Raw genomic sequence first — 25,790 nt, 5'->3', positions numbered from 1 at the left:
ACCACATGACTGCACGGGCTGGCTTGAGTCTCTCACACCCTGTAAACCAAGCCCATCAGAAAAAGTATGCTGCAGAACTCCTCCGGGGAGATGCTTTATGGGACTCAGGTCCCCAGCGCAGCGGCTGTTTCCTTGGGGGTGTGAGAGTTTGGGACATGTGCCCAATGTTTCAAAATATAACTGAAAACACACATTTTCCTACCAAAGAGATGCGCTGGATAGCCATAATGCCAATAATGCGAAGCAGGCTCCAGGCTCTGAGCTGTCAGCACAGAGCCCGACGCGGGGCTCAAACCCACAGACTGCCAGATCGTGACCTAATCCGAAGTTGGCCCGTCACTGTCTGAGCCACCAGGCACCCAACAAGCAAACATTTCTAAGAATTTTAACTCGATAAGCAAGCGATGGATGTCTTGCAACGTGAGTCATACGTGACACCGAATGACACATGATGACAACTGAGCCAATGGTCCTTCTCTCTCTCTCTCTGCAGGATTGTGGGCGATCGTCTCCCAGGCTCGGATGCTCGGTCTCAGGCTGTGGTGTTTGGCAGAAATCAGTGATTTTTCAGCACGTTGGAAGGTGCCCACAACTGGCACTGGTGTCTTTTCTGTCACTTCAAAGCACCTGTGGACAGTCCTTTGCTTTTCCGTACAAGAGTGAGCTTAGGAACGCTTTGCTTCATTCTAGGTCAGGCTGCCTGCGGACAGAGACCCTTTCCTCCGCTGCCTTATTACCAGTTACAGTAAATACAGTCTATGACGAGAGTTTATTGATACTGCACTATAGTCAACATCCGTGCGAGCGTATACAAGGGCCCCCATGCAGAAAAAGATCCCAGGGGACCAATAGACAGCAGTGATTCCATTAGTGATCGTGAAAGTCGTCCTACACAGTAACCCTCCTCTCTCGTCTCCCTCACACAAGCCACAAAGGCTTTCAAACATAAGTGCAGGTTAATTTATTTTTCTATTCTGTATTTTCCTTATTATTGTGTATTATGTGACAGTATTGTAATCATTTTTACATGGATATTTTTGGATTTTGGAGCGAACCATCTGGCAAACCAAGGTTTGACTGTATTGATTTTGGCTTAGGGTGCAACAACACGGGTGATCTCCTGGGAGAGCAAGCTATCCATATGACTAAGTCATGAGTTCCTGTTTGCACTAATCACTCCGCCGGACCTGAAAAGCCACTGTAAGGCACTTTGTGCCCCAAGATGCCCAAAATCGAGTAAGGAAAACGGATGGGAGCAAACACAGCTACAGTATGGTAGTAACTGCGGTAAGACAGAGAAGGGCACAGCATCCAGGCCACGACAGTGTCTGCGGCCTGCGGGGCAGATCCAGCCGGAGTCTGATTGGGGTTTTGTAGGCACACGGCCTCGCTCATCCGTTTACACTGTACCCACGGCTGCTATGAAAATTCTGACACCTTCACACGGTCATGGCGTCCTAAGGTCTTCTCACGACAACCGTCACTGATGACAGGATGGTTGCTACATGCCTTCGGGATGTTATGGTCACGGAGGACCAAGTAGAAGGGCTGAGCGGCAAGCGTCAGAACTGACAAAACAGGATGTGATTAAGACAAGTTTGCCACATTATTTCAAAATGGGAAACTTTTTTTTTCCCCTCTCGGATTCCAGGAAGAGAAGGAGAAGGAAACAGAGCATTATTATGAAGAACACCAATGCTTTAATATATTTTTCAATTCTTTATGTTTTTATTTATTTTTGAGAGAAAGAAAGAGACAGAGCATGAGCAGGGAAGGGGCAGAGAGGGAGGGGACACAGAATCCGAAGCAGGCTCCAGGCTCTGAGCTGTCAGCACAGAGCCCGACGCGGGGCTCGAACCCACGAACTGTGAGATCATGACCTGAGCTGAAGTCGGACGCTCAACCGGGGCTCAACCTGAGCCGCCTGGGGACCCCCTGCAATGCTTTTAAAATAGATAAATTGGACAAGGACCATAATGAACCAGACCATGTCAGAACTTACTTTTTAAAAGATGTTAAAACAAATCAAAGACATTACTTGGAAAGCTCGTTCTCTCCTCTACATACAATTCCCAGTCACTTTATCCGGCTTTGTCACTTGAGTCATTTAACAACTATTCGTGAAACACCTGCTCCGGAAAGGAAATGCAAAATGGATGCAAACTGGCTGATTCTACAAGCTGTCCAGGTGCCTCGGGACAGGTGCTCAGGGACTAGAAGAGGCGAGGAAGGGAGTCTGGGGCAGGGGGTAGGGAGAGCTCAGAGCAGCCAGCCGGATCTGACCCCAGCCACACATCAGGCCCCGTTCTGGACACAGATACAAACCTTAGTACCTGGGAGGCACTCGGCTTTGCGGTAGAACTGATGTAACTAATAGTTCATGCATGGGGAGCCTGGGTGGCTCAGTCGGTTAAGCATCTGACTCTTGATTTTGGCTCAGGTCATGATCTCATGGTTTATGGGATCTGGTCCCACATCAGGCTGTCTGCTGTCAACATGGAGCCTGCTTGGGATTCTGTGTGTCTCCCTCTCTCTCTGCTCCTCCCCTGCTCACGCTCTCTCTCTCAACAATAAACATAAATTTTGAAAATCGAATAGCTCGCGCATAAAAACCTACTTCACACTCACGACTGCCGTGGAAGCTGGGTTCTATCAGTACCCCTCACCTTATGGGCTCACTTTAACATGAATGTTTGTCATAAGAGGCTGCACTCATGAGCTGGCCTCGAGCTCCTGACACCACAGCCGCCTCGCGGTGGTGGGCAAGGACACACCAGTGAGGGAGCGCAAGCGGAGGGCAGGCCAGGGGCCACTCCGGCTGGGTCCTGTCCATGACCTTGAGCCCAGCTCCAGGGCACCCCCAGGTAACCCCAGGAGAGGTGGGGGACACCAAGGGGAGCGAGGAAACCAAAATACTGTTGGATTCAAGCCCAGGCAGGAATCAGGATGAAGGCAAGAAACTCTCCCTTGGCCAGCAATGCACAAATAGACATAGAAGATGGGCTGTAAGGATCACCAGCTGGAATCACGGAAAACTGTAAAGAAAGTATTTACGATTCCGAACCCCGACAGGGCCAGGATACAAGCAGGGGCCGTGTTTCAGAAGGGGCCCCACCAGAGCCGTTCTGAGCCCAGAGCTGCCCGCGTGGCCAACACCGCGTGTCCCTGGCACCAGACGCCAGGGCTCTTGTCATCTCATCCCCAGTCTCTGTCACCAGAATCAAACGTGTTACCGTACGGTGGCTCTCGGAAAAACATGTGTCACACAGTAATCGCCATAAACGTAAGGATCTAACCAGCCTGTGGTCGGCCAGAGCCTTACTTGTGATTGTCACGTTTCTTTGTTTGGAGTCCCGAGGAAGCCATTCTCTCAGTCTGGGCAGGAGCCTAGGAGAAAACAACACAGAATGTTATTTAAAAGTTTTGTAGGGGGCACCTGGGTGGCTCAGTGGGTTAAACATCCGATTTCAGCTCAGGTCATGATCTTGTGGTTTGTGGGTTTGAGCCCCTCATTGGGCTCTGTGCTGACAGCTCGGAGCCTGGAGCCTGCTTCGGATTCTGTGTCTCCCCATCTCTCTCTGCCCCTCCCCCACTCATGCTCTGTCTCTGTCTCTCAATAATAAATAAACATTAAAAAAAATAAGAATAAAAGGGTTTTTTTTAATGTCTATTTAATTTTGAGAGACAGAGTGCAAGCAGGGGGCGGGGGGAGGGGGCGGACAGAGAGAGAGACAGAGACAGAATCCGAAGCAGGCTCCAGGTTCTGAGCTGTCAGCACAGAGCCCGACATGGGGCTCGAACTCACGAGCTGTGAGATCATGACCTGAGCCAAAGTCAGATGCTCAACCGACTGAGCCACCCAGGTGCCCCCAGAATATTATTTAAAGATAGACTCAGGCATATAAGAGACTCTTAAGAGCTTATTTGGCAAAAATCTATTGGAACAAGGCAGCGTCAGACTAGAAGCTGTCAGGAAGGCCCCAGGAGAGAATTAAAGGGAGCAGGTATGGAAGGGAAGCCAGGACATGGTTGGTAGGCAGATCAAGTATAGCTTGTCCTCAGGGATTTGACTTGACACCCTTGAGGTGTTGACAGGCTCAACACCAGGTGTTGACTTGGGACCTGGGCATCAGATCTGACACCTCCGTCCAAGGCCTCCTTGTGTAATTAACTTAACAACAGCGAGTCCCCCCCACCACCCCACTCACCCACACTGGAGGAACCCAGGGCACTCTGGCTCACTGGCCTGTGGAAGCCCAGTGCTGAAACTCTGTGCACACTCACATCAGGCCCCATGTGCGCTATGTGACCTCCAGGGTTGCTAATTTCCAAGGAGCTAGCAGAAATACACCAGAAGCCAAGGTGGGCAGGCGTCACTCCTGGTTTCCCAGCCTGGCCCCACAGACCACTCCCGGCTGCCCACCCCTGTGGGATCTCAGGTGTCAGGGACAGCCCAGGAAGAGGGGTGGGGGTCGGGGGAGAGGTCTGAACTGTGGGATTTCCAGCACCTGCCAAGGAAGGAGAGAAGATCCGAAGCAGGCACAAGTCAACCCTGTCTTACTATACCATCGTAAAGCCGGAGGAAGAAGAAACCACAGATGCGGCCGCGTTAAGTTCCTGGGGCTCGGCCTCTTGTTCCCCTCCCCCATCTCTCTGTCCACAGACTCAAGGCCCCGGGGCTACTTTCCTCTGCTCTCTCTACACCTGCCCTGTCTCCACCCCCTCCTTCTTATCTGTTTTACCTTCCTTTTCTCCTGATGCTCCCCTGAATTCTGCATCCCGAACCTATTAAAACCGGCTCCTTCAAAGTTAAGCCTTCTGAGGATATAAATGGACTCCCGGTTTCCTATGGTCCCCGGACTGAGGCTGAACTGGGGGCCAGAGTTAATGAGCTCTCCAACGTGGCCGGGGACCCCCATAGGTTTGCTGAAGAATTGCACATAGTTATTCAAACTTTCCAACCTGGCTTCTCGGATTTGTATCAGCAGATCCACACGCTGATTGCTGGGGCCAGCCCAAACACTGGATGAAGCCAGTCTGGTGGAAACATCCCGAGCAGGAGTTAGAGCAACACACCCCCGAATTTTGGCAAGATGCTGGAACACTCACTCACTGGAGCAATTATAATGGCTTTTCCTAAGCCTGGTGACGGGAACAAGGTTGAGGCGTGTACACAAAAGCCTGATGAATCTGCTCATGGTTATGACGATGGACTCCAAACTGACTTTAAAGACATTCTGGTCTTCCCTTTAGCTATTGAGTCCACCCAGGCAGTATTTAATTCTCTGCTTATCAACAGTTATATCTCTGTTTATATCTGTTTATCAAAGATCCAGGATCTTTCCCTTCCAGTTAAAAGGGCCAGGCCGGAATGGGAAACTACGTCCCCTCCAAATTTAGTTATCCTGGCAAACCAGCTTGGTTGCACCCTAGCCAAGTCTCATTTCTGCTGTTATTACAAGCAACCAGGATATTGGAAAAAAAGACTGTTAACAAATTTAGGCATTGTAGGTGCTTCTAGACCGCTAGCCAAACTTTTCAACGTCCTGTCGGCCCGTCGCTGGTAATCAGCTCGGAGAATCCACTCTCCAGACTGGGAATGAACCTCCATCCTTACTGACACAGGACCTACACCCTCAGTGCCCAGCCCCACTGCCACCCGCCCAGAGCACCTGAACAGTTCAGTTAGTGAGGAGGGGTCTCTTACAACTCAACAGTTTCCCATCTCTGAACCTACTCTCTTTGAGACATACTGACTCTGCCTTCTGCCCCTACTCATTTATTGGGTTGAGACTTCTTAGAAAAGCATCATGCCAGAATTTCTTTTTCCCCAAAGGGGAAGATAATTCTAGAACTTGACAGTAGTCATCAACACAGCCAACCAGGGGATTTAAATGACCCTTTGACATCTTTGATTTGCTCTGTCTCTGACAGGACCACAGCTGAGTCTGGGGACACTGGTAATTTGTCACAAATGGATCAGCTACCATCCTCTTTAGGGGCAAAATCCTTAACTGATATTGGCACAGTCCACAGAGGACCTGCCAATACGGCTCAAATAGATCCCTCAAAACCTGTCCTTAGAATAAGTCAATAGCCTATAAATGAAGAAGCCCTTCAGGGTGTCAAGCCCATAATAGAGAATTACAGGTCTCAGGGCCTCATTATCGCCGGTACTAGTCCCTGTAACACCCCTACTTTATCTGTGAGAAATCCCGATGGCCAAGGATGGAGGTTTGTTCGGGACCTCAAGGCAATCGATAAGACTGTTATCCCTCAAAACCCTTTTATTCCTAACCCCCATACACTCCCAACATCCGTGCCCACTGAAAGCAACGTTTTCACGTTTTCATAGGTAACTGACCTATGTGGTGCATTTTTAGTGTTCCAGTTGCTAAGGACAATCAGTATCTTTTTTTTCTTTAAGTTTATTTATTTTGAGAGAGAGAGAGACAGACAGAGACAGAGAGAATCCCAAGCAGGCTCCACATTCTCAGTGCAGAGCCCGACATGGGACTTGATCCCACGAACCATGAGATCATGGACCTGGGCTGAAATCAAGAGTCAGACACTCGACCGACACAGCCCCCCAGGTGCCCCTCCCTTTTTCCTCTCTGCATGTGAGAGGGAGGGGGATGCCCTGGGAGCCGCCCACCCAAAAACACGGAGACCACCATCACCCCATGGGGTGTTGTACCCAACAATTAGACCCTGTGACTCAGGGATATCCCCCTGACCTCACAGCCATTCCTGCCACTGCCCTCTCAGTTAAGGCCACTGAAGAAATAGTCACAGGGGTTCCTCTAACCATCCCAGTGCCCCATGCAGGAGCCCTCCTAAGTTCTCCTGACGCTCAAGACTTTTCAGCCTGTCGCCTCACCTCCCGTGACATCATCCTGGTCACTGTTCCTCTTACAATGACTCTTTCTGGTTCCAGGATCCTTAACCCTCTCACCCCTCTCCTCTCCATCAAGGATAAAATCACTCACAGTGGCCTCACATTGACAGATCACCTGTTGACTCCCGTGACAATTCACAGGAAACTGCTCTAGTCAATGCAGCCTTTCATGGTTTACTGATGGTCCTTATTCAAAGCATCAAATGTCACACTGGATGTGCTATACAACTCCCCTGAAGTCACCGAGACAGCACCTTCACCTCAGGCTCCTCTGTTTGGCCGACAGGCTGACTTATGTGCCCTAAATTGAGCTTCTGTTTTAGCCAAGGGCAAAACCACAAACATTTATGCGGACACTCAGTGTGCCTTTGGGGAAGCTCATGATTTCGGAAGGGAAACAATTTTCTTACCTCCCATGAGGATAAGATTCAGAATGGCTCCAATGGGCGCCGGGGTGGCTCAGTTGGTTGAGTGACTGACTTCAGCTCAGGCCATGATCTTGCGGTTCACAAGTTCGAGCACCCCCGAGTCGGGCTCCATGCTGAACAGCTCAGAGCCTGGAGCCTGCTTTGGATTCTGTGTCTCCCTCCTCTACCCCTTCTCTCCCCCCACTCTCTCTCTCTAAAATAAATAAAAAATATTTTTTTAAAATGGCTCCTATGTCCAACATTTACTAGGTGCCATACTTTTTGCTGGTGGCTCTAGTTATTACTAAGGGTTCCAGGCATTTAGCCTCATCCCCCTGGAGGCCAAAGGAAACCACTTTGCTTATATTTCCAATGAAAATGCTGTGCTAAAGGAGACCAACAGCAGGACCCCAGTCATGGTCCAAAGATATGTTTTTCCAAATGACGGCCTGGAAAAATTGACCAGAGATGCCCAACAATGGGCCCCATAAAAGGAGAATCAATATTGGAAATCTGACAGTTGTTGGTCTGATAAAAAGAGAGAACTCAGGTGTGGACCAAAGAACAATGTGGCCGTACCAGAAAGTTTTAAATTCCCAGTACTCACAACTGTACACACATTAAACCATTGGTCTACCGTGAAAGGATAGTGTTCATGAACCAATATGGCAGGAACTCTGCTTGTCCCACTGGCCAAGATACAATCCTGGGAAACACCCATACTGCCCAATGGACCGTTTGAGGTTTGGCAAATGGGTTTCGTGCAAATCCCTCCATCTCATGGATATAAATATGTTTTAGTCATGGATCATATGCTTTCTCTCTTATTGGAATGAAGTCTTGCCTTGTAGACAGACCCACACCTTTTCTGTGACTAAAATCCTATTAGAAAAGATTATCCCCTACCTGGGGATCCCCTCTTGAACCACGCAGTGACCAGGGAACCATGTTACTGGCCACGTGTTTCAGCAAGTCTGTGCTTCTTGGCTAGTTTCACACTTTATATCCGATTAAGCCCACCTGTTGCGGGTAACTGGTGGTTTTAAGGGAAACAGATATATACATACGGTTGAGCCCAGAACAACGTGGTGGAGGGGGGGGTGCACTGGAAAATCCGCCTGGTGCTTCTGCCTTTTGATTCCTCAAAGACTTAACTATTGACTAGAAGCCTTCCTGAAAACATAAATGGTTGATGAACATACATTTTGTATGTTTTATGTAGTATATACTATACTCTTAAAGTTGGAGAAAAGAAAATGTCATTTAAAACATCATAAAGAAGAGAAAGCACAATTACAGTACTGTCTGTATTTATCCAAAAAAATCCACATGTACTTGGATCTGCACAGTTCAAACCCCTGCTATTCAAGGGTCGGCTGTAAGTGGTCTTCATCCAGTTTCCCAGAGTGGTGAACGCGCTAAGGGGTCTATTGTTATGTTAATGAGGTGGCTTGGAAAGCACCAGAAGGTGGAGGCTGGTTGCCAGGGAAACCAATCACGCGATTAGAGATTGGCTCTGTCAGCCCCACCTCCCACCTCAAGGGTCTGGAGGTTGAATCAATCACCAATGGCCAATGATTTCATCAGTCGTGTCCATGCATTGAAACCCCCATAAAATCCCAACAGGCCAGGGTCTGTGAGCACGTGGAGATGGGGGGACAGCGGTCCCTGGGGTGGCAGGGAGCTCAGCACCCCCTCCCCAATGGCACCCTGGGCAGCTCTCCCTTCCCTCTGTTCCTGACTTAATCCTTTTACAACAGACCAGTGATCTAGTGAGCGATCTGTCCCCGAGTCCCATGAGCGGCTCCGGCCAGTTCGCCAAACCCAGGGAGGGGTCGTGGGAGCCTTTGGTCTGTAACTGGTGGGTCAGAACCCAGGTGACACGTGGACTGGCGTCTGGAGAGAGGAGGGGCCGTGCTGGGGGACTGGGCCCTCAGCCTGGAGGGTCTGACTGCCATCTCTGGGTAGGTGGTGTCAGAAGTGAGTTGAATTCTCTGACGCCCTGCTGTCATCAGAGAATTAGTGCAGGAAACCCACGCACGCGTCAGAATTGTAATCGCTGATCAGCATTTTAGCTCCTAATTCCAGGCATGCACAGTATTCATCAAACAGATTTATACAGACGGCTGGGCTTCCGCAGAAGTCTGGTTTCCAGGAAATGCAACCATCAGCAGGACCATGCAGAGACTGGCCCCAGATGGCCCCGCTCCCCTCCCCTTAGGGCCCTCACTCCACTGAAAGAAGTGGGGCCTGGGGTCTTACATCTGTGTCCCCAGGGCCGGTGTCAGTCGGTCAGCAGTGTTCCCTGCCAGAGCAGTACATGCTCCCAGCAACGCACCTCCCCGAAACCCCCAACAACCTGCACCTTCCAAGATGCTAATTTTTCCTCTGCGGGTGGGAAGCTGGGCAGCACGCAGAGAATCGAAAGAGGAAGAGTTAGAAGTGCTTTCCCGGGAGGCGGCAGACAGAATCCAGAAACGGAAACCAAGCCGCAGAGAAAGCATCCTGTCCGGTCTTGCAGAGAAAGCGCCACTCCCACACCCGCTTGCTTTTCTCACTTCAGAAACAGAGAGATCATCTCCCTGCCCCGTCCCCGCCCCAGACCTCTCGCCCTCCTGAGTCCACCCCGGGACCTCTTCCCCTTGCACCCTTAGTGCCGGCAGGCCCCCCTTGCAGGCTGCGAGCCTCCCCAAGACTGACCCCTCTCCGTGCCCCCACCCGGCACACAGCAAAAGATTTAAGCAACTTGGTGCCAAGAAAACCGCAGACTTCGGTGACCCTCTGGCTGGAAAACCCCCTGCTAACTGAGGCTGCTGGCAGGCAGCATGGCTGTGTGTGCAGGGTTGTGTGTGTGTGTGGGGGGGGGGGGTCCTGGTGTTCCGAACAGAGACGCGTTTCACTCTCCAAAGCATACATTATACAGTCCCCCTGATGAGAGAGCGTGGGGCAGGCTGGGGGCCAAACACAAGCTAACAGCACCCCTCCCCCCCCCCGCCCAGGTGGGATATGTGATATTCCTTGCACTCTCCTGGCCGCCCAAGAACAGGAGAGAGGAAAAAAAGCATATGGTTGACTGATGGAGATCACAGTCATGCAGGACAAGGGTCTCCTTCAGTATATGGAGAACTTAGTAAACTGCAAGAAAGAGGCAATCTCATCCAGAGCCTGATCTCCAGAAGCCTAGAGACTCCGTTTCCCGGAGCCCTAATATCACCCTCAAGAGGGAAAGGTGTTCAAGTGCTTGCCGTGGTGATGTGGGAAACTGAGGCAAATGAAACATCAAATCCCCTTACTGCCTACGGCTCACTGACCAGTCCTTGAAACCGGCACAGTGACCTCCCTCGAGGGGCTCAGCTGCCTCCACGATGACACTTTTCGGGGAACAGAAGGGAATCTCAGCTTCACATCACTCCACCTCGAGGACCCTGTAAGTCTCCTTCCTTTACCTCAACTGCCCCAGGACACACGCTGGCATCATGCTCCAGGTTTAGGGCCCCGATATACACCCGAGGGGTCTCAGGACTGAGGTTTCACTAAACGGTAATAAATGGCGTTTCCCTGGCCAGAGCGACCCCCTCAAGGTCCTGGAAACCTTGCTTCCAAAATTCCTAAGAGACTTACTCTATCCCCGCCCCCTTCCAAGCTGAGGGTATGTGACGAGTTACCCGTCACGACCCCAGTGCAGCTCCTGCTGCCAACAGGTTGCAGGATTTTATTTTTTACCTCAACACCTAGTGTAAGGGTTAAATTGTAGTGTAGGGCTAACCTATAGCTTGAGAGATAACAGCTTTGTGTTGACACTATAGCTTGAGAAATAACAGCTTTGTTTTGACACTGAAGGTTAAGAGATAACAGCCTTGCTTTACTCTTGTAAATTACGCTTACCAATTAAGGAAACAAAAGTTCAAAGAAAAGAGCATCAGAGGCAGGGTCAAGGAGATCAACTGGTTTGACTTAATGGGCAGAAAGTCTAAAATAATCACCCCATCCGGGAACTGTTTCCACCTCATCTGGAAGCTATTTCTTTTTTCTGTTCCCAGGTGATAAAACGAGGTGGTCGGCTATAAAAACCATGTACCACGGCTGTTCAAGGCCGCACTCTGATCAAAAGTGTTGGTCCTGATCGGTCGGCCTTGCCTCTCATTGCAATAAACTTTGTTGTGACTGTCACTGGTGCCCACAGCATTCTGTTTTAGGAGTCGTGTGGATGCAACACCAGGATTTGTGGTCTCCCCACTTGGAAGAAGGAAGGGGTGGACACAGAGTGAGCAGGTACAAGGCTATTAGAGCATCAGATCTGGAAGGAAGAATACTGGGGAAGCTCTCTTTACAGAGAGGGGGCGCTCAGAGGGAATGCCTGTGACTAGACGCAAGGCTCCTTGTTTTAGGAGGTTCTGGTCAGCATCCCCTTCTCTTCCCCCTGGATCCTCCTCAGGTCCCACCCTTACTGGCTGGACAACTCCAGGTGCTGGGTGGTCCCTTCCCGATGGGCTCGACTCTATTGTGCGAGGGGTCAGACTGGTCATACTGTTGCCCGTATACACAAGTTTTAGGGTTTAGTTAGGTATTTTCGCTGTCAGATTCCTGAGAGGAACCTGAGGGGGAGTAGGTGACGTCTGTTACATTCTTAAGTGGGACTCTACTCCCCAAGGGGGTTGCTGTGGTCAACCTCTCCCAGCTCCCAGCATTGTTCCAAAATACATGCTTTTGGCACCCAGGGACCTCAGGTCCTTTCTCTATTTTATCCTATTTTTCCCTATTATACAGGGGTCCTGTCTGTGCGCTTTAATAAAATCACCTTTTTAAAAAAAATTTTTTTAACATTTATTTATTTTTGAGACAGAGACAGAGCATGAACGGGGGAGGGTCAGAGAGAGAGGGAGACACAGAATCCGAAACAGGCTCCAGGCTCTGAGCTGTCAGCACAGAGCCCGACGCGGGGCTCAAACTCACAGACCGCGAGATCATGACCTGAGCCGAAGTCGAGTGCTTAACCGACTGAGCCCCCAGGAGCCCCTAAAATCATCTTTTTGCACCAAAGACATCTTCAATAATTCTTTCTTGGCTCCAAATCCCCACCATCACCCCAAAACCCCATCACCTCTGATAAGGGAGCATTAAGTCAAGCTAACACACACCCTCCCCCACCAGGTGGGATGTGTGTGACATTCCTCAGGCACCCTGGCTGCCAAGGACACAGGAAAGGAAAGAAAATAAACGGTTAACCAATAGAGACCACAGTCCTACAGCACGTGGCTCTCCAAGAGTTTACAAATATCTTAGGAAGTTACAAGAAAAAGGCAATCTTACCCATAGCCTCATCTCCAGAAACCTACAAACTCATTCCCGGAGCCCCAGCATCACCCTCCCCTCTGTAGTGATGTGGGGAATACAGGCAGAAGGAAATGGCAGGTAACATTAAATGTCTTCATAACCTGCAGCCCATTGACAGATACTTGAGGCAAGTACAGAGCAGCACGTTTCTCCAGAAACCCCTGCCCGCGTCATGTTGCCTTCCTAGAGAGAAAACAGCCATAGCCAGACAGTAGCAGGGCCTCCAGGATCCCGTGGGTCCTCTTTAGCACATCAAAGTCCTTCTGGAGGCCTCCCTTTGCCTTTCCCTCCCCCAACTCCACAGTATAGAACCAGTCTCTCCTCCCAAGCCCAGCACAGCTCTCTCTGCCCTCGGGTCCTGTCCCCGTGCTTTAATAAAACCACCTTTTTGCACCAAAGACGTCTTCAAGAATTCTTTCTTGGCCGCCAGCTCTGAATCCCCATCACTCCAAAACCACATCACCCCCACCTGCCCACAGAAAGGTCAAAGCCAGGAGGAGGTAAAGGAGGTGTCTCACTTCCCAAGATCTTTCTCCCTAGACCAGGCAGAGCAGAGGGTGGAAACCAGGAGCCAATCCACCCCTGGGGGCAGCTCCCTACTCACCTGGATTCTTCCAGCCGCAGCAGGTGAACGGACAGGTGAACAGGCAGCGTGGGGAGCAGGTGTAAAAGAAAACCCTGGCGAAGAGTAAGAAAGAGGGAATCACTATTCAGGGACGCAGCACTACGTTTGCATTTTGAAGGAAGTTTTCAAGTTGAAAGAAAACACACAAAGCTACATTATGTTTTCTGACCTTCAAAGGAATCAGGAAACAGGGCTAGTCCGTGAGTGTCATTGAGGCCAGGCTCAGCCCAGAGGGGGTTCAGGGTATTCTAGAAAAGGAGGCACCCCTGTGCCAGGGCCCCTACCACCAGCATCCACCACGTGCATTCAACTGCAGCTCACGACGTAAAACCCAGACAGAAGGGCTCCCGAGGACCCTGTCTTGGGCGCAAGAGGGAGCACCAGGGGAAGTGTCAGATGCACTGATTTTCAAGCACCGCCCACCCACCCCCACCCCCGGTGCGGTTTCACAAGGAGAGGTCACTCGTCAACTCAGCGAAGATTTCCGATGACCGCTTTTTACATCATTTTGCTGATTTAAAATCGTCGTGCACCCTGGACATTTTCTCTCCCACCGAGAATAGGTATGGCACATTCCCAGCAACACACACTGGTGGTATACAATGGGACCTTTCCAGTCTGGGCAACTCAGAATGAACGCGACACTTCCTGTTTCTCACGGGACTGAGAAAAGTCAGCTTGCAAAACCCAGTGACTGATGTAGCCCACTGTTGGCTGCACTGTCCCCCCTCCTCGCCATGAAAGGGCTCCGCCCCCCTCCTCAGTGGCCACTGCAGAGCAGGGTGAATTTAGGTGCTCGCCTGGTGCTTTCAGGTCACTTCACGTGTTTAGTCACAGAGTTAAGAAAGGGCTAAGCATGGCAGGCAGGGGTCACTTGACTTGGGGCCAGGTCAGAGGCCAAGTGCTCAGGCGGTGAGTCCATAAAAAACTTGAGCAGCACCTGCAGGTGGCTGGGGACTCCTGAAAGGTTTGGAGGGGGCAATGACAGAGATGTGTCTTTGTGAAAGGGTCCAGAGGAAGCCACTGTCACATAACAATTATTCCCACCTGAAGACATAGGAGTTTCTGAAATCCCTTGTCTGCCTAAAAGTGGAGCCTCCTAGAAGAACTCAATTGTCATGAATTAGGTCCTAGGGAGCAATGCCAACTCTTCTTTGAAAACCAAAAAAAAAAAAAACACAAAAACAAAAACACAAAAAGACACTCTCACTATCTTATCTCCCATCTATCCACTTATCCACTTATCTTTCCAAAGTCCTTTGTTTCCCTAAGTGCCCCTTCTGCACCTCCCCAGAAGTCCTCTGTTCTCCCAGAAGTGTCCTTCTGTCCCCTCTATGCCCTATGAAGATGGTAAATAAACCCCCAATTTTTTTAAGTAGGCTTCACGCCCAGCACGATGAGGGGCTCAAACTCACAACCCTGAGATCAAGACCTGAGCTAAGGTCAGGAGTCAGACGCTTCAATGACTGAGCCACCAGGCACCCCCAAATTCTAACCACCTCTTGGAGCCACATTTTTCTGTTAACTCCCATGTGCATACATAACTAAAAGTCCATCTTTTCTCCCACTAGTCTGTCTTGTCATTTTGATTTGCAGTCCCCCAAGACACTACCTAAGAGGATAGAAGTTTTTCCTCCCTGACACATGATTCCAGCAGAGTTGGATGGAGGGACACAGAACATGAGCAGAGACATGTTAAGAACAGAAAGGCAGGGTACATTCTGGATCCAGGAGATGAAATCGTAAGGGCTGACTGGAAGGATGAGGCTTCAAGGGGTGCCTGTGTCGAGCTAAGATGACAGGGAAGGACCCAGTGTCACTTACTAGGCATGGGGCTAAGCTGGCTGTTTCCCATGACACCCTTTGGTTCTACACAAGGTGGCTGTGGGCATCACCCCACGTGGGAAATGAAGCTTGAGTTGTTTTCACAAGCAGGTTTGAAAAGTGAGAGATGAGGCTAGCTGGGGGGAAACAGGGCAGGTGGGAATTCGGGGCCCAAGTCACATCCCCGGAACCAGCAACTGAGGGAAGTCCCAGACACGAGAGGGACATCAGGGTAGGGAGGGAATGACCATGGCCACATCCTATCCCTGCGGAAGGAAGCACTGATTCAAAATAGTCTTTCAAAAGTCTAATCTTCCCCGGGTGCCTGGGTAGCTCAGGCGGTTAAGCATCCGGCTCAGGTCGTGATTTCATGGTTCATAGGTTTGAGCCCTGCATTGGGCTCTGCGCTGACAGTGCGGAGGCTGCTTGGGATTCTCTCTCTCTCTCTGCCCCTTTCCTACTCATGCTCTCTGTCTCAAAATAAATAAGCATCAAAAAAAAAAGTGTAATCTTCCAACATTATCGGCACTGGATGACGGTTGTGACACTTTATGTCCCTTCGTCCTGAGGAATGGAGCTTCTGCGGAGAGCAGACAGCAGACACCCATTCCAAAGCCCAGCCAACAACTCAGCAGGTGAGGTCAGGCCGGAGGCTACTTGAGGCACTGTACCTTCTGGCTTCATACCAGGATACTCAAACTTCACACCAAGGCCAGGATACATCCTGCTTCCTGAAGAGAAGACTCCCCTTACCTCCCCAGGACCCCACGGTCTTCTCTACGCCAGGGGAGCGTTTCCCTGGATTCCTGGCCCCGAGGTTCAGCCTCCCAGAGAAACTGGAACCTGGTTCCGGCTCTCAGGATCCTTTGCTGTGAGCGTCTGGGGTCTCCCCCCTACCCGTCGCCAGATCCAACCCGTAAAAAGAAAAACCCACAAAAAACCCTGTAGTTGTGTTTGGTTTTCTTTTCTGTTCTTTTTCAGTTTTAACCATTAAACTAAAAATCAGATAGGTGGGTTACTCTGTGTAAATAACTTGGTGTGTATAAATGTTTACAAAACTCTTTTGAATGAACATAGTAAGAGAGCAAATGTGTGTGAGTGTTCGTGTGTGTGTGTGTGTGTGTGGGAGAGAGAGAGGGGGGAAAATGAACAGTGTTTATCTTCAGGGAGTAGGAAAAGCTGAAAGTTTCATTTTGTTTTATATTTGTGAGGTTTTTCATATTATTATTTTTATTTAAGTAATCTCTACACCCAACCTGGGGCTCGAACTCACTCACAAACTCCAAGGTCAAGAGCTGCTCGCTCGGCTGACTGAGCCAGCCAGGTGCCCCTATTTGTGTTTGTTTTTTTTTTTTAAACACGGAGTTTGTATTAATCTTATCAGTAAAGATAACAAAAGAAGTCCACTTGGACAAAAGCCCATGGGAAAAACTCATTTTTTTTTTTTTAACTAAAATGTTACTGGGGTGCCCACCATCGTAGAAAGTCCTGGGACTGCGAATGTGATTTGTTGGATCATGAGGCTTATGCAGAGAGAGAACTAGTAGGTCAATCTGGCCTCCAAAGAGGGGAGAAAAAGGGCAGAAGGATGGAACATTAGGGGACTTAGGCCTGGTTCAGTGAGAGGTGACAGGGCAGGATAGCAGCCTTAAAGGGTGGGGCAGGGTGTGAAAATCCTTTTAGGGGTTTAAGATTTAGACTTTCATTCCGGTTCAGGGAAATCACTAATCCTTTAAAGGCCGAGTTTACAGCCAAGGAAAGCAACCAAAGGTGTCTTTAACCCTGAAGACACCAGGAGGGTGGAATGAGCTAGAGGGGCCAGGCCTCACTGGGCAGGGCAGGGCAGAGTAGAAAAGGGCAAAGGGACCGGGAAGTAGCAGAGGGGAAGGGGGGCCGGGAAGGACACCACAGCCTGAAGAGTGTCTCAGGGGCCTTCCAGGATATTTTCTGTTCTCCGAATTTCAGAATTTCTGGGTCACCCCTCATGGAGGGAAGCAGCCTGATGTGGGGTTGACTTCTGGCATGGGAGGCCAGGAGGCTGCCACCTGTGACCTTGGGTCAGCTGGCCAATTGGGTCACCTGGCCAACCCCTGACCAAGAAGAGAGACAGACCTGTGGTCCCCGCTGTGGGCGTTTCTAGGTCCCAGGACAGTTTACCATAGACACGAATTGTGAAAGGACCCGCACGCAGGGACCAATTCTACATCCTCTAATTTTTTACCGTGGTTTCTCTTTAGATCTGCAGGACAACTAGAGGTCAGTATTTCATGCTGCAACACTTGTTCAACACTGGTTTCAGGCATACTTCTGGCCATCAAAACTCTCAAAGTTTAGTAAGAAAGAAAGGAAAAAAAAAAAAGGGGGGGGGGAACAGTCCCAAAACAGACTCACTTGCCCCAGGACAGCAAACCAAGACTCAGATATCTGTTAAATCAAAACCAAATGGAGACCAGCCTTAAAAATTCCGAGCAGAGAAAAAATTCTGAGCAGAGAAAAAGGTTAGTCATAGAAGTTTGAGTTTGCAAGACCAATCCCGCCCTCCCCTCCCCCCCCCCCCCCCCCCCCCCCCCCCGCCCCGGGCCACTTCCTGCCTATGCCTCTGGAAATGCAGAGCAAGATTCCCACTCTTTCCCAATGCCGGTATGAGGCAACCACGGACCAATTCCCCACCATTTAAGAACTTTCTAATATTGCAGCCAAGCGCTGCGAAGACGAGCCACCGCCTTCCCACTCGAACTCTGGCGTTGCGATGACCGTAGACCTGTGAGTCCTATCCCATGCTCTGGTTCCAGTGCTCCCTGCTTGCAAACGGTCTCTTGGCGTGTGCCCAAAAACTTTTACTAATTGCTACTCTGGTGAATCATTGGCTTTATTCTGTTATTTCTGAACTTTTGACAGTTCTAACCTATCAGCCTCTCAGGAATCTGACCTTTAACCAGCCCACCTGCAATTACCTGGTCTCCATAGTGAGAGACTCCGGCTCTACCCCCAAAGCAAGGTGACCTTGGGGGAAGGATCCTTTCCTTTCATAATAACGTTTGTCTTGTCCAGTCCCCTCCCTCTTCCCTCACCCTTATGCCCCCTCACCCCCCATTTCTGCCTATAAAAGTCTTCCTCTCGTGCAATTCCTGGGAGCTCCTTTCCGCTTGCTGGATGGGACGCTGCAGCATCGGTAACCAAATACAGTCAATGAGATCTTCAAATCCACTCAGTGGAATTGTGGTTTTTAACAGTAAAAATCATTCTCCAAAAGGTAACTTTACTTAACCACTAAAGAAAAAGTGGGGGGGTGGTTCTGGGTGTTCTCTGGTTTGAGCTGTGGAGAAGCCGGTCCCCGCCCCGCCTGCCTCCACCTAGAGGTCACACCCGCTGCGTCTCGGGTCTTGGGAAAAAGGCGGCGGTGGCGGGGTCAGGAAGCACACCCCTCTCCCACCCCACCCCCGCACGCTCTGAGCGCTCTCCCAGTGCACCCTGCTCCCAAGCGCACCCCCATCCCCTCTCCCAGAACATTCTCCCCACGCACCCACTGAGTGCTCTCAGCATCCTCCGGGACTGTACCTCCTCCCGGCACGCCTGCTCATCCGCCCGCCGCGCGCGCTGCTCCCCGGTCCCCCGCCCCGCACACTCCTCTCCCTGCACCTGCTCCCCACCCCTGCTCATCCGCCCCGCGCGCCCTCACCGTATACTCCGCTCCCCCTGAAACCTGTTCTCCTCGGACCCCGTGCCCTGCTCCCGGCGCACCCTGCTCATCCGCCCCACGCGCGCGATGTTCCCCGGTCCCCCGCCCCGCACACTCCTCTCCCTGCACCTGCTTTCCACCTCTGCTCATCCGCCCCGCGCGCCCCGTTAGCAGTGCACCCTCCCCGTACTCCGCTCCCCGAAACCTGTTCTCCCCCGACCCGGTGCTCTGTTCCCCGCACGCTCTGCCCATCCGCCCAGCGCGGGCGCTGCTCCCCGGGCCCCCTCCCCGCACCCCCTCACCGTACACTCCTCTCCCCGCCCCTGCTCCCCACCTCTGCTCACCCTCCCCGTGCGCCCTCTCCTCTCCGAGTACTCCCGTTGCGCGCACCCCGCTCCCCGCACATCCTTCCCAGCCCACGGCAGGTGACAGGGAAGCCTGGCTCCGGAAAGCAGATCCCCGAACCCCGGCGGGGACCACTCACCGAAGCGGGGACCCGCAGCGTCAGTTTCGGATCTAAGTTTGAGCGCCGAGCCTGGGTCATCGCCCCGCCGCTGCCCCCTCCCCGCCCCGTTCCGGGAAGGCTGCCCCCAACTCCGCCCAAAGTTGTTTCCTCCTATGGCGGGTGAGGTGGTGAGTCACCGGAGACATCCCGGGTTACTCATTAAGCCGCTCTGCCGTGAAGATAACCCCTTGTCAATCTTGAAGAGCAAACAGCAGAGGTTATCCAGCGGCAAATGGGCTTGTGCGAGAAGGGGCAGACCAATTACCAGTGCGGCAAGCAAACTATGCCCACCGAACAAACCGGAACTCAGAGCCAGCTCCCAGAGGACGCGGGGTGGGAGGGGCTGCTTTGAAGGAACGTTCACTGGAGGGAAATGAGAGGCAGGTGGCCTTTCCTGGGCTGCAGGTGATGGAGGTGGAGGTGGGCTCTCATTGGCTGCAGGTGATGGTGGAGGTGGCCTCTCATTGGCTGGCGGCTGTTGCCAGGTAGAGAGGAAATCTTCCTTCTTCCTTCCGCGTGGACTGCAGGATGCGGCCAGTGATCCTGACCTCCGTGGAGGAGCCCAGGTCTGTAGGGGTTGCCCCACCCCCAGCTCCAAAGCCACCGGAGAGAAATAACACGCGGAACCAGCCCTGGGTGGGGTGGTGTCAGGAAACGGGGGCGGGGGGTGCCCAGGCCATGTCCGCTGTGGTCCGTTAATCTCTCCAGGCCCTGATCTGGATTTTCTTCTGAGACTCTGGGTTGTGGGAGCTCGCTAGTAACTGGGCAAAGCCAGGAGATGCTGGCGCAAGAAAGGAAATGACTCATTCGGTCAGCAGCCCAGACTGCAGGGCCTGGCAGCAGCCAAGACTGCGGGCTGACCCGAGCTGCCCTGCAGGTGGCCTGCACAAGCATCCAGCGCCCGAGAGCTCGGTGCCTGAGGATCTCTGGCGCAGCGCACAGCCGTGGCCCGATGACCACGCTGCACCTGACCTGGAAAATCAAATACCCAGGACATATGTGTCAAGGGAATGCCCGGTGAATGCGACAGACCAGAAATGAGATTGTGACCGTCTCTAAACCACACCTGAAAGCCCTGCCCACCGCGAGACCACCCCCAGGCGCCTCCGGGCGGCGCTGCTACAGGCCAAGATGCCACGGACACACAGGCCAGCCCCGAGGGCCTTGGACTTGTGCACAGAAGTGCTCTGAGCGGCCTCTCCCTGAAGCAGTCATGCCGCAAAGCCCACTCCTGGCGGACTGGCCAAGGAGTCATTCCACACCACTCAAAGTCCCCCACAAGGAGCTGAGAATGTTGCAGAACCATTTGTGGAGGCTGGCTTTTGCTGTTGGGTACCACTTCCCAAGTGCAAGTGCCAGCCACCCTTCCTCCCATCTCAGCGGCTCTCCAGCATCCTAGAGCGCTCAGAGGGTAGAAACCTCAGAGAAGGGAGAACGGTGTTCTTCAGACAGCCAGCAGGCCCCACGGCAGGCCGTGGAACAATGTCGTGGGTCACAACAGCCAGCGTTCTGATTGTCGATGGGGAAGAATGGAGAAGAAAAGCATCTCCACTCCCACATGGAGGAGGCAGGTACCTCTGTGTCGCGCACTGTGGCCCCCAGAACATTTGTAGGTGGCCCCGGACACCAGCTGGATGCCACCAGCTGATATGGTCTTGGCCTCTTTGTCTTTACCTGTATAAGGGCCACTTGTCTCCTAAGGGGGCATTCTGAGCAGGAAAGCCAGCGCCTCCGGGAACTGACCAACCTGGACCCCAAATACAAGGGGCAAACACGTGCCCCCAACGTCAGCCCGCCCGCTTGCTGCTACATAGCTCTGTCCGCACTCAGTTTTCCGCACACCCTTCTTCCCATTCCATCCAGGAATCATAGGAGTTAATTTCTTAACTGGCGCTCAGCACACCTTACAGCCCACAGTGACCGTCCCCTCGTCTCAGTCTATCAGGTGGGAAACATGCCCCAGATAGATCTCTGTTGTGTATAAGCCACCCCGTCTGTGGCATTTTTGCAAGGGCAGCTCGATAGGGTAAGAAAAAGTTGTAAGGAATAATTACAGAAGGGTGTCTTGTAGCCTTTGCCCCATTGCCCCCCGTGGGGACATTGTGCGGATCCACCCAAGGTTTGACATTAACACAACCCACCAGTGTCCCCTTCACATCACCGCACGTTTTCTCACACTCGTATTCGTGTTGTGTTCACTTCTATACAGCTTTGTCACATGTGTGACATCACCACAGTTGAGATGAAGAACTGTCAGTTACCAAAAGAACCCCCATGGTGCCCTATCCCCACCCCTACCCCAATCCCCAAAACCGTTAAGCCCTAGTACCTGCTAATCTGCCCTCAATTTCTAAGATGTCTCATTTTTTTTAATTAAAAAAAATTTTTTTAACGTTTATTCATTTTCGAGAGACAGACTGTAAGGGCGGAGGGGCAGAGAGAGAGACAGAATCTGAAGCAGGCTCCAGGCTCTGAGCTGTCAGCACAGAGCCCGATGCAGGGCTCGAACCCACAAACCGTGAGACCATGACCTGAGCTGAAGTCGGATGCTTAACTGACTGAGCCACCCAGGCGCCCCTTTTTTAAAATTTCTTAATGTTTATTTATTTTTGAGAGAGACAGGCAGACAGAGTATGGGTGGGGGAGGGCAGAGAGAGAGGGAGACACAGAATCCAAAGCAGGCTTCAGGATCTGAGTTGTCAGCCCAGAGCCTGACATGGGGCTCGAACCTGTAACTTCAAGATTGTGACCTGAGCCGAAGTCGGACGCTCAACAGACTGAGTCACCCAGGTGCCCCTGAACTGGCTTTTTCTACTCAGAATTCGCTGAAGATTTGTCCACAGTGTATGTATTAGTAGTTGGTTCTGGGAAAATTAATAAAAGGAAACTTCATTTAGAATAGAGTCTGATGGACAGCAGGGGGCGCTCTCACACCCTAGCACTTGTTAACAATTCCAGACCCAACAGGAACAGTGGCACCTTGCATCGGGGTACTACTTTAGCTACTACCTTTACTGTCTCAGTGGGAGGAAGGAACACCCCTGGCCCCCGCTATCCCCCCAACAGCCCAGCCAATGAGAAGCAGGTATAGCCCAGCCAATGCGTGAAAGTCTCAGCTCAGCCAATGAGAAGCCACTATATTTTGAGTTCCCGGTTTATTCTAATGAACTTCTTGTTATCACAGCCTTCCCAGATTCGCTTGCCTCTGTGAGAGTGGTCCTCTCCTTCGTTTTACAGATTCACCTCTGGTTCTTCATGAAGCTTGGTTATCACAGAATACATTTCTCTGCTATTCCTAAATAAACCCATTTTGCTACTCAAAAAACAAACAAAAAAAATGGCAGTTTTATGTTTAAAGGCAACAGTTGTTTTTTACCGAGCATTGTGCCCTGATGCGGACTATCCTCTTTAACCAATCGCACCCTGAAAGACAGCCAGGCTGTTTCCAGTGTAGGCTATGAAGAATAAAGCTGCTGTGAAATTTCACGTACAGGTATTTTGTGTGTGTGTGTGTGAAGATACATTTTCATTTCCCTGGGATAAATACCAAGAGCGCAATTGCTAGGTTGTATGGTAATTACACATTTAGTTGTACAAGAAACTGCCAAACTGTTTCCTGCGGTAGCTGTAATATTTTGCACTTTGCCAGCAATGGATGTGAAATCCACTTTCTCCACATCCTCACCAGTATTTGCTGTTGTAATTATTTTTTACCTTAGCCATTCTGATCATTGTGCATTGATCTCTCATGGTTTTTACTTTGCACTCTCCTGGTGGCTAATAGTGTTGAGCACCTTTTGATGTGCTTACGACATCTGTATACCCTCTTTGGGGAAGTATTCGTTCGTGTCTTTCCCTCATTTTTTAATGGATTGTTTGGAGGGTTTGTTGTTTGGTTATTCTTGTCGAGATTTCAGTGCTCTTTGTATATTCTAGATGCAAGTTCTCTGTTGGATAGATCATCTGCAAACATTGCGAATATCTTCTCCCAGTCTGTAGCTTGTTTTTTGTTTTTGTTTTTATTTTGTTTCATATTTTGTCCTCTTCATATGAGCTTTCACAGCGAAGAATTCTTTTTAATTTTGATGAGATCAGTTTATCAGTTTTCTCTTTTCACTCTTTTGCTGTCAAGTCTAAAAGTGATTTGCCTTGCCCTAGATCCTGAGGACTTTTCCTGTGTTTTTCTTTAAAGTTTTATTGTTTTATGTTCTACATCTTAGTTCGTGATCTACTTTTATTTATTTTTAATTTTTTAAGATGTTTATTTTCAAGAGAGAGAGACAGAGAGTCAGAACACAAGTGGGGGAGGGGGAGAGAGAGAGACAGAGAGAGAGTCACAGAATCCCAAGCAGGCTCCAGGCTCTGAGCTGTCAGCACAGAGCCTGACTCAGGGCTCGAACTCATGGACTGAGAGATCATTACCTGAGCCAAAGTCAGATGCTTAACCGACTGAGCCACCCAGGCACCCCTCGTGATCCATTTTTAAACATCATGATTTGGTGACACTGGCTTTTGGGTTTTTGTGGGTTTTGTCTATGGATGGACGGTGGCTCCAGAACCTGTTGTCGAAAAGACTGTCCTATGACACTGAATTTCCTTTGTTCTTTTGACAGAAGTTAGTGCAGCGTATTTGTGTGTGGGCCTACTTCTGGATTTTCTGTTCTCTTCTAATCAATCATCTGTGTGTCTCTCCCTTTCTGTCAATGCTGCAGTATTTTGATTACTGTAACTACATAGTAGACGTTAATATTAGGTAGAGTGATTTTCCTGCTTGATTCTTCTTTTTCAAGATTGTTTCAGCCATGGGACGCCTGGGAGGCTCAGTCGGTTGAGCATCCAGTTTTGGCTCAGGTCATGATCTCGTGGTTCGTGGGTTCGAGCCCCTCATCAGGCTCTGTGCTGTCATCGCAGAGCCTGGAGGCTGCTTTGGATACTCTGTCCCCCCTCTCTCTCTGCCCCCCCTCAAAAATAAACATTTTTTTAAGAGGTTGTTTCAGCCATTCTAAGGCCTCTGCATTTCCATATAGCTTTTAGAATAAGCTTGTCTATATCTGCAAAAATACACCCTGGGAGTTGGATAGGGATTGTCCTAAACCTATAGGCCAGCTGAGTCCTGGCAAAGCCAGGACTCAGCTCCTCCTGAGTCCCTTCAGCTCCTAGTTTGCGGATGGTTTTATCATGAAAGAGTATTGTATTTTCTTTTCAGATGACTTTTCTGGGTGAATTATGATGATCATAATAGTGATGATCATGTTTTTTTCCCCTTCATTCTATTAAGGTACTTTATTACATTGATTGATTTTCGTATGTTGCATCAACTTTGCATTCCTGGAGTCAGTCCCACTTGGTCATGTCATAGAATTCTTTCAATATGCTGGCAGATTTGCTTTGAAACTTATTTTGTGGGCTTTTTTTTTTTTTTTTTTTGAGGATTTTCCAGTAATTTGTTCAGTACTTTCTTGTGATGTCTTTATCGGCCTTTAGTATCAGGATATTCCTGGCCTCATAGGATGAGTTAGGGAGTGTTTTCTCTTCCATTTTTGACAGAAATTGAGAAGGATTGGTTTTAATTCTCTAAATGACTTTTAGCATTTATAAGTAAAGACATCCTGCTTTGGGCTTTTCTTTGATTGGACAGTTTTGGTTTTTGGGGTTTGTTGTTTCGTTTTGTTTTGGTTTTGTTACTGATTCAGTCTCTTGTTATAGATCTGTCCAGATTCTCATTTCTTCTTGAGTCAGTTTGGTAATATGCACACTTCATCCTGATTATCTCATTCTGTCAGAGCACAGAATTGTCTTAGTATTCTCTTATAGTCCTTTTATTTCTATAGTGTTAACGATGTCTTTTATTTTTCATTTTAGTGATGAGCGTCTTCTCTTTGTCTTAGCCAGTCTACTAAAGGGCTGGCAACTTTTCAAAGAATGAACTTCAGTTTTGTTGATTCTATTGTTTTGTTGTTCTCTGGTTCATGTATATCTGCCCTAATCTCTTTTGTTTCGTTCCCTCTGCCAGCTTTGGGTTTAGTTTGCTCATCTCCTCGTTCCCTGAGATAGTAAAGTCAGGTTGTTGATTTGAGATCTTTCTTTTCTTTTCTCTCTCTGTCTCTTTGATTTGAGATCTTTATTACTATTTAATGCAGGCATTGCAGCTATAAATATCCCTCTGAGCCCTGCCTTCACGGCATCCCATACGTTTTTGTATGTTGTGGTTTTATTTCATTCATTTCCAAGTATTTTCTAATTTCCCTGTGATGTCCTCTTTGACCTGTCAGTCACTTCCCAATGTGTTAATTTCTGCATAATTGTGAAATACCCAGTTTTCCTTCTGTTATTGATTTCCATTATTCCTTTCTATTATTGATTCCAATGTGGTTACAGAACATAATTTGCATGACCTCCCACACAGTTGAAAATCTACATATAAGTTTCTCCCAAAAGGCTTAACTGCTAACAGCCTATTGTTAACCAAAAGTCTGACCCATAACATCAACAGTCGACGAACACGTTTTGTACGTTCT

The 25,790-nt window shown here is 50.0% G+C and overlaps 1 protein-coding gene and 1 long non-coding RNA gene across 3 annotated transcripts in view; one reads left to right on the top strand and one right to left on the bottom strand.

The window, feature by feature from the left end:
* The window catches only part of UPP1 (uridine phosphorylase 1), a 28,663-nt gene extending 9,330 nt beyond the window's left edge, over positions 1-19,333 (bottom strand). Inside the window, exons 1-3 of one of the 2 annotated variants that reach the window (XM_030307639.1) lie at positions 19,252-19,333; positions 13,244-13,317; positions 3,323-3,387 (exon numbers count right to left, since the gene is read on the bottom strand). Coding sequence is in view for 1 of the 2 variants with exons in the window: in XM_030307638.1 (XP_030163498.1) it covers positions 3,323-3,366 (44 nt within the window). In the remaining variant the exon portion in view is untranslated. The remainder of the gene's footprint in view (positions 1-3,322; positions 3,388-13,243; positions 13,318-19,251) is intronic. The other variant, XM_030307638.1, reaches the window with a different exon arrangement.
* On the top strand, positions 17,736-20,837 carry LOC115508688. The gene is made up of 2 exons (XR_003967079.1): positions 17,736-18,341; positions 19,714-20,837. It is a non-coding gene; the product is annotated as an uncharacterized LOC115508688 (long non-coding RNA).
* Positions 20,838-25,790: the final 4,953 nt, after the last annotated feature.

The sequence above is a fragment of the Lynx canadensis genome, chromosome A2 (genome assembly GCF_007474595.2).
Source record: "Lynx canadensis isolate LIC74 chromosome A2, mLynCan4.pri.v2, whole genome shotgun sequence".
Taxonomy (NCBI): domain Eukaryota; kingdom Metazoa; phylum Chordata; class Mammalia; order Carnivora; family Felidae; genus Lynx; species Lynx canadensis.
Note: the sequence above shows the minus strand (reverse complement) of the source record. Positions and strands in the feature narration are given on the sequence as shown.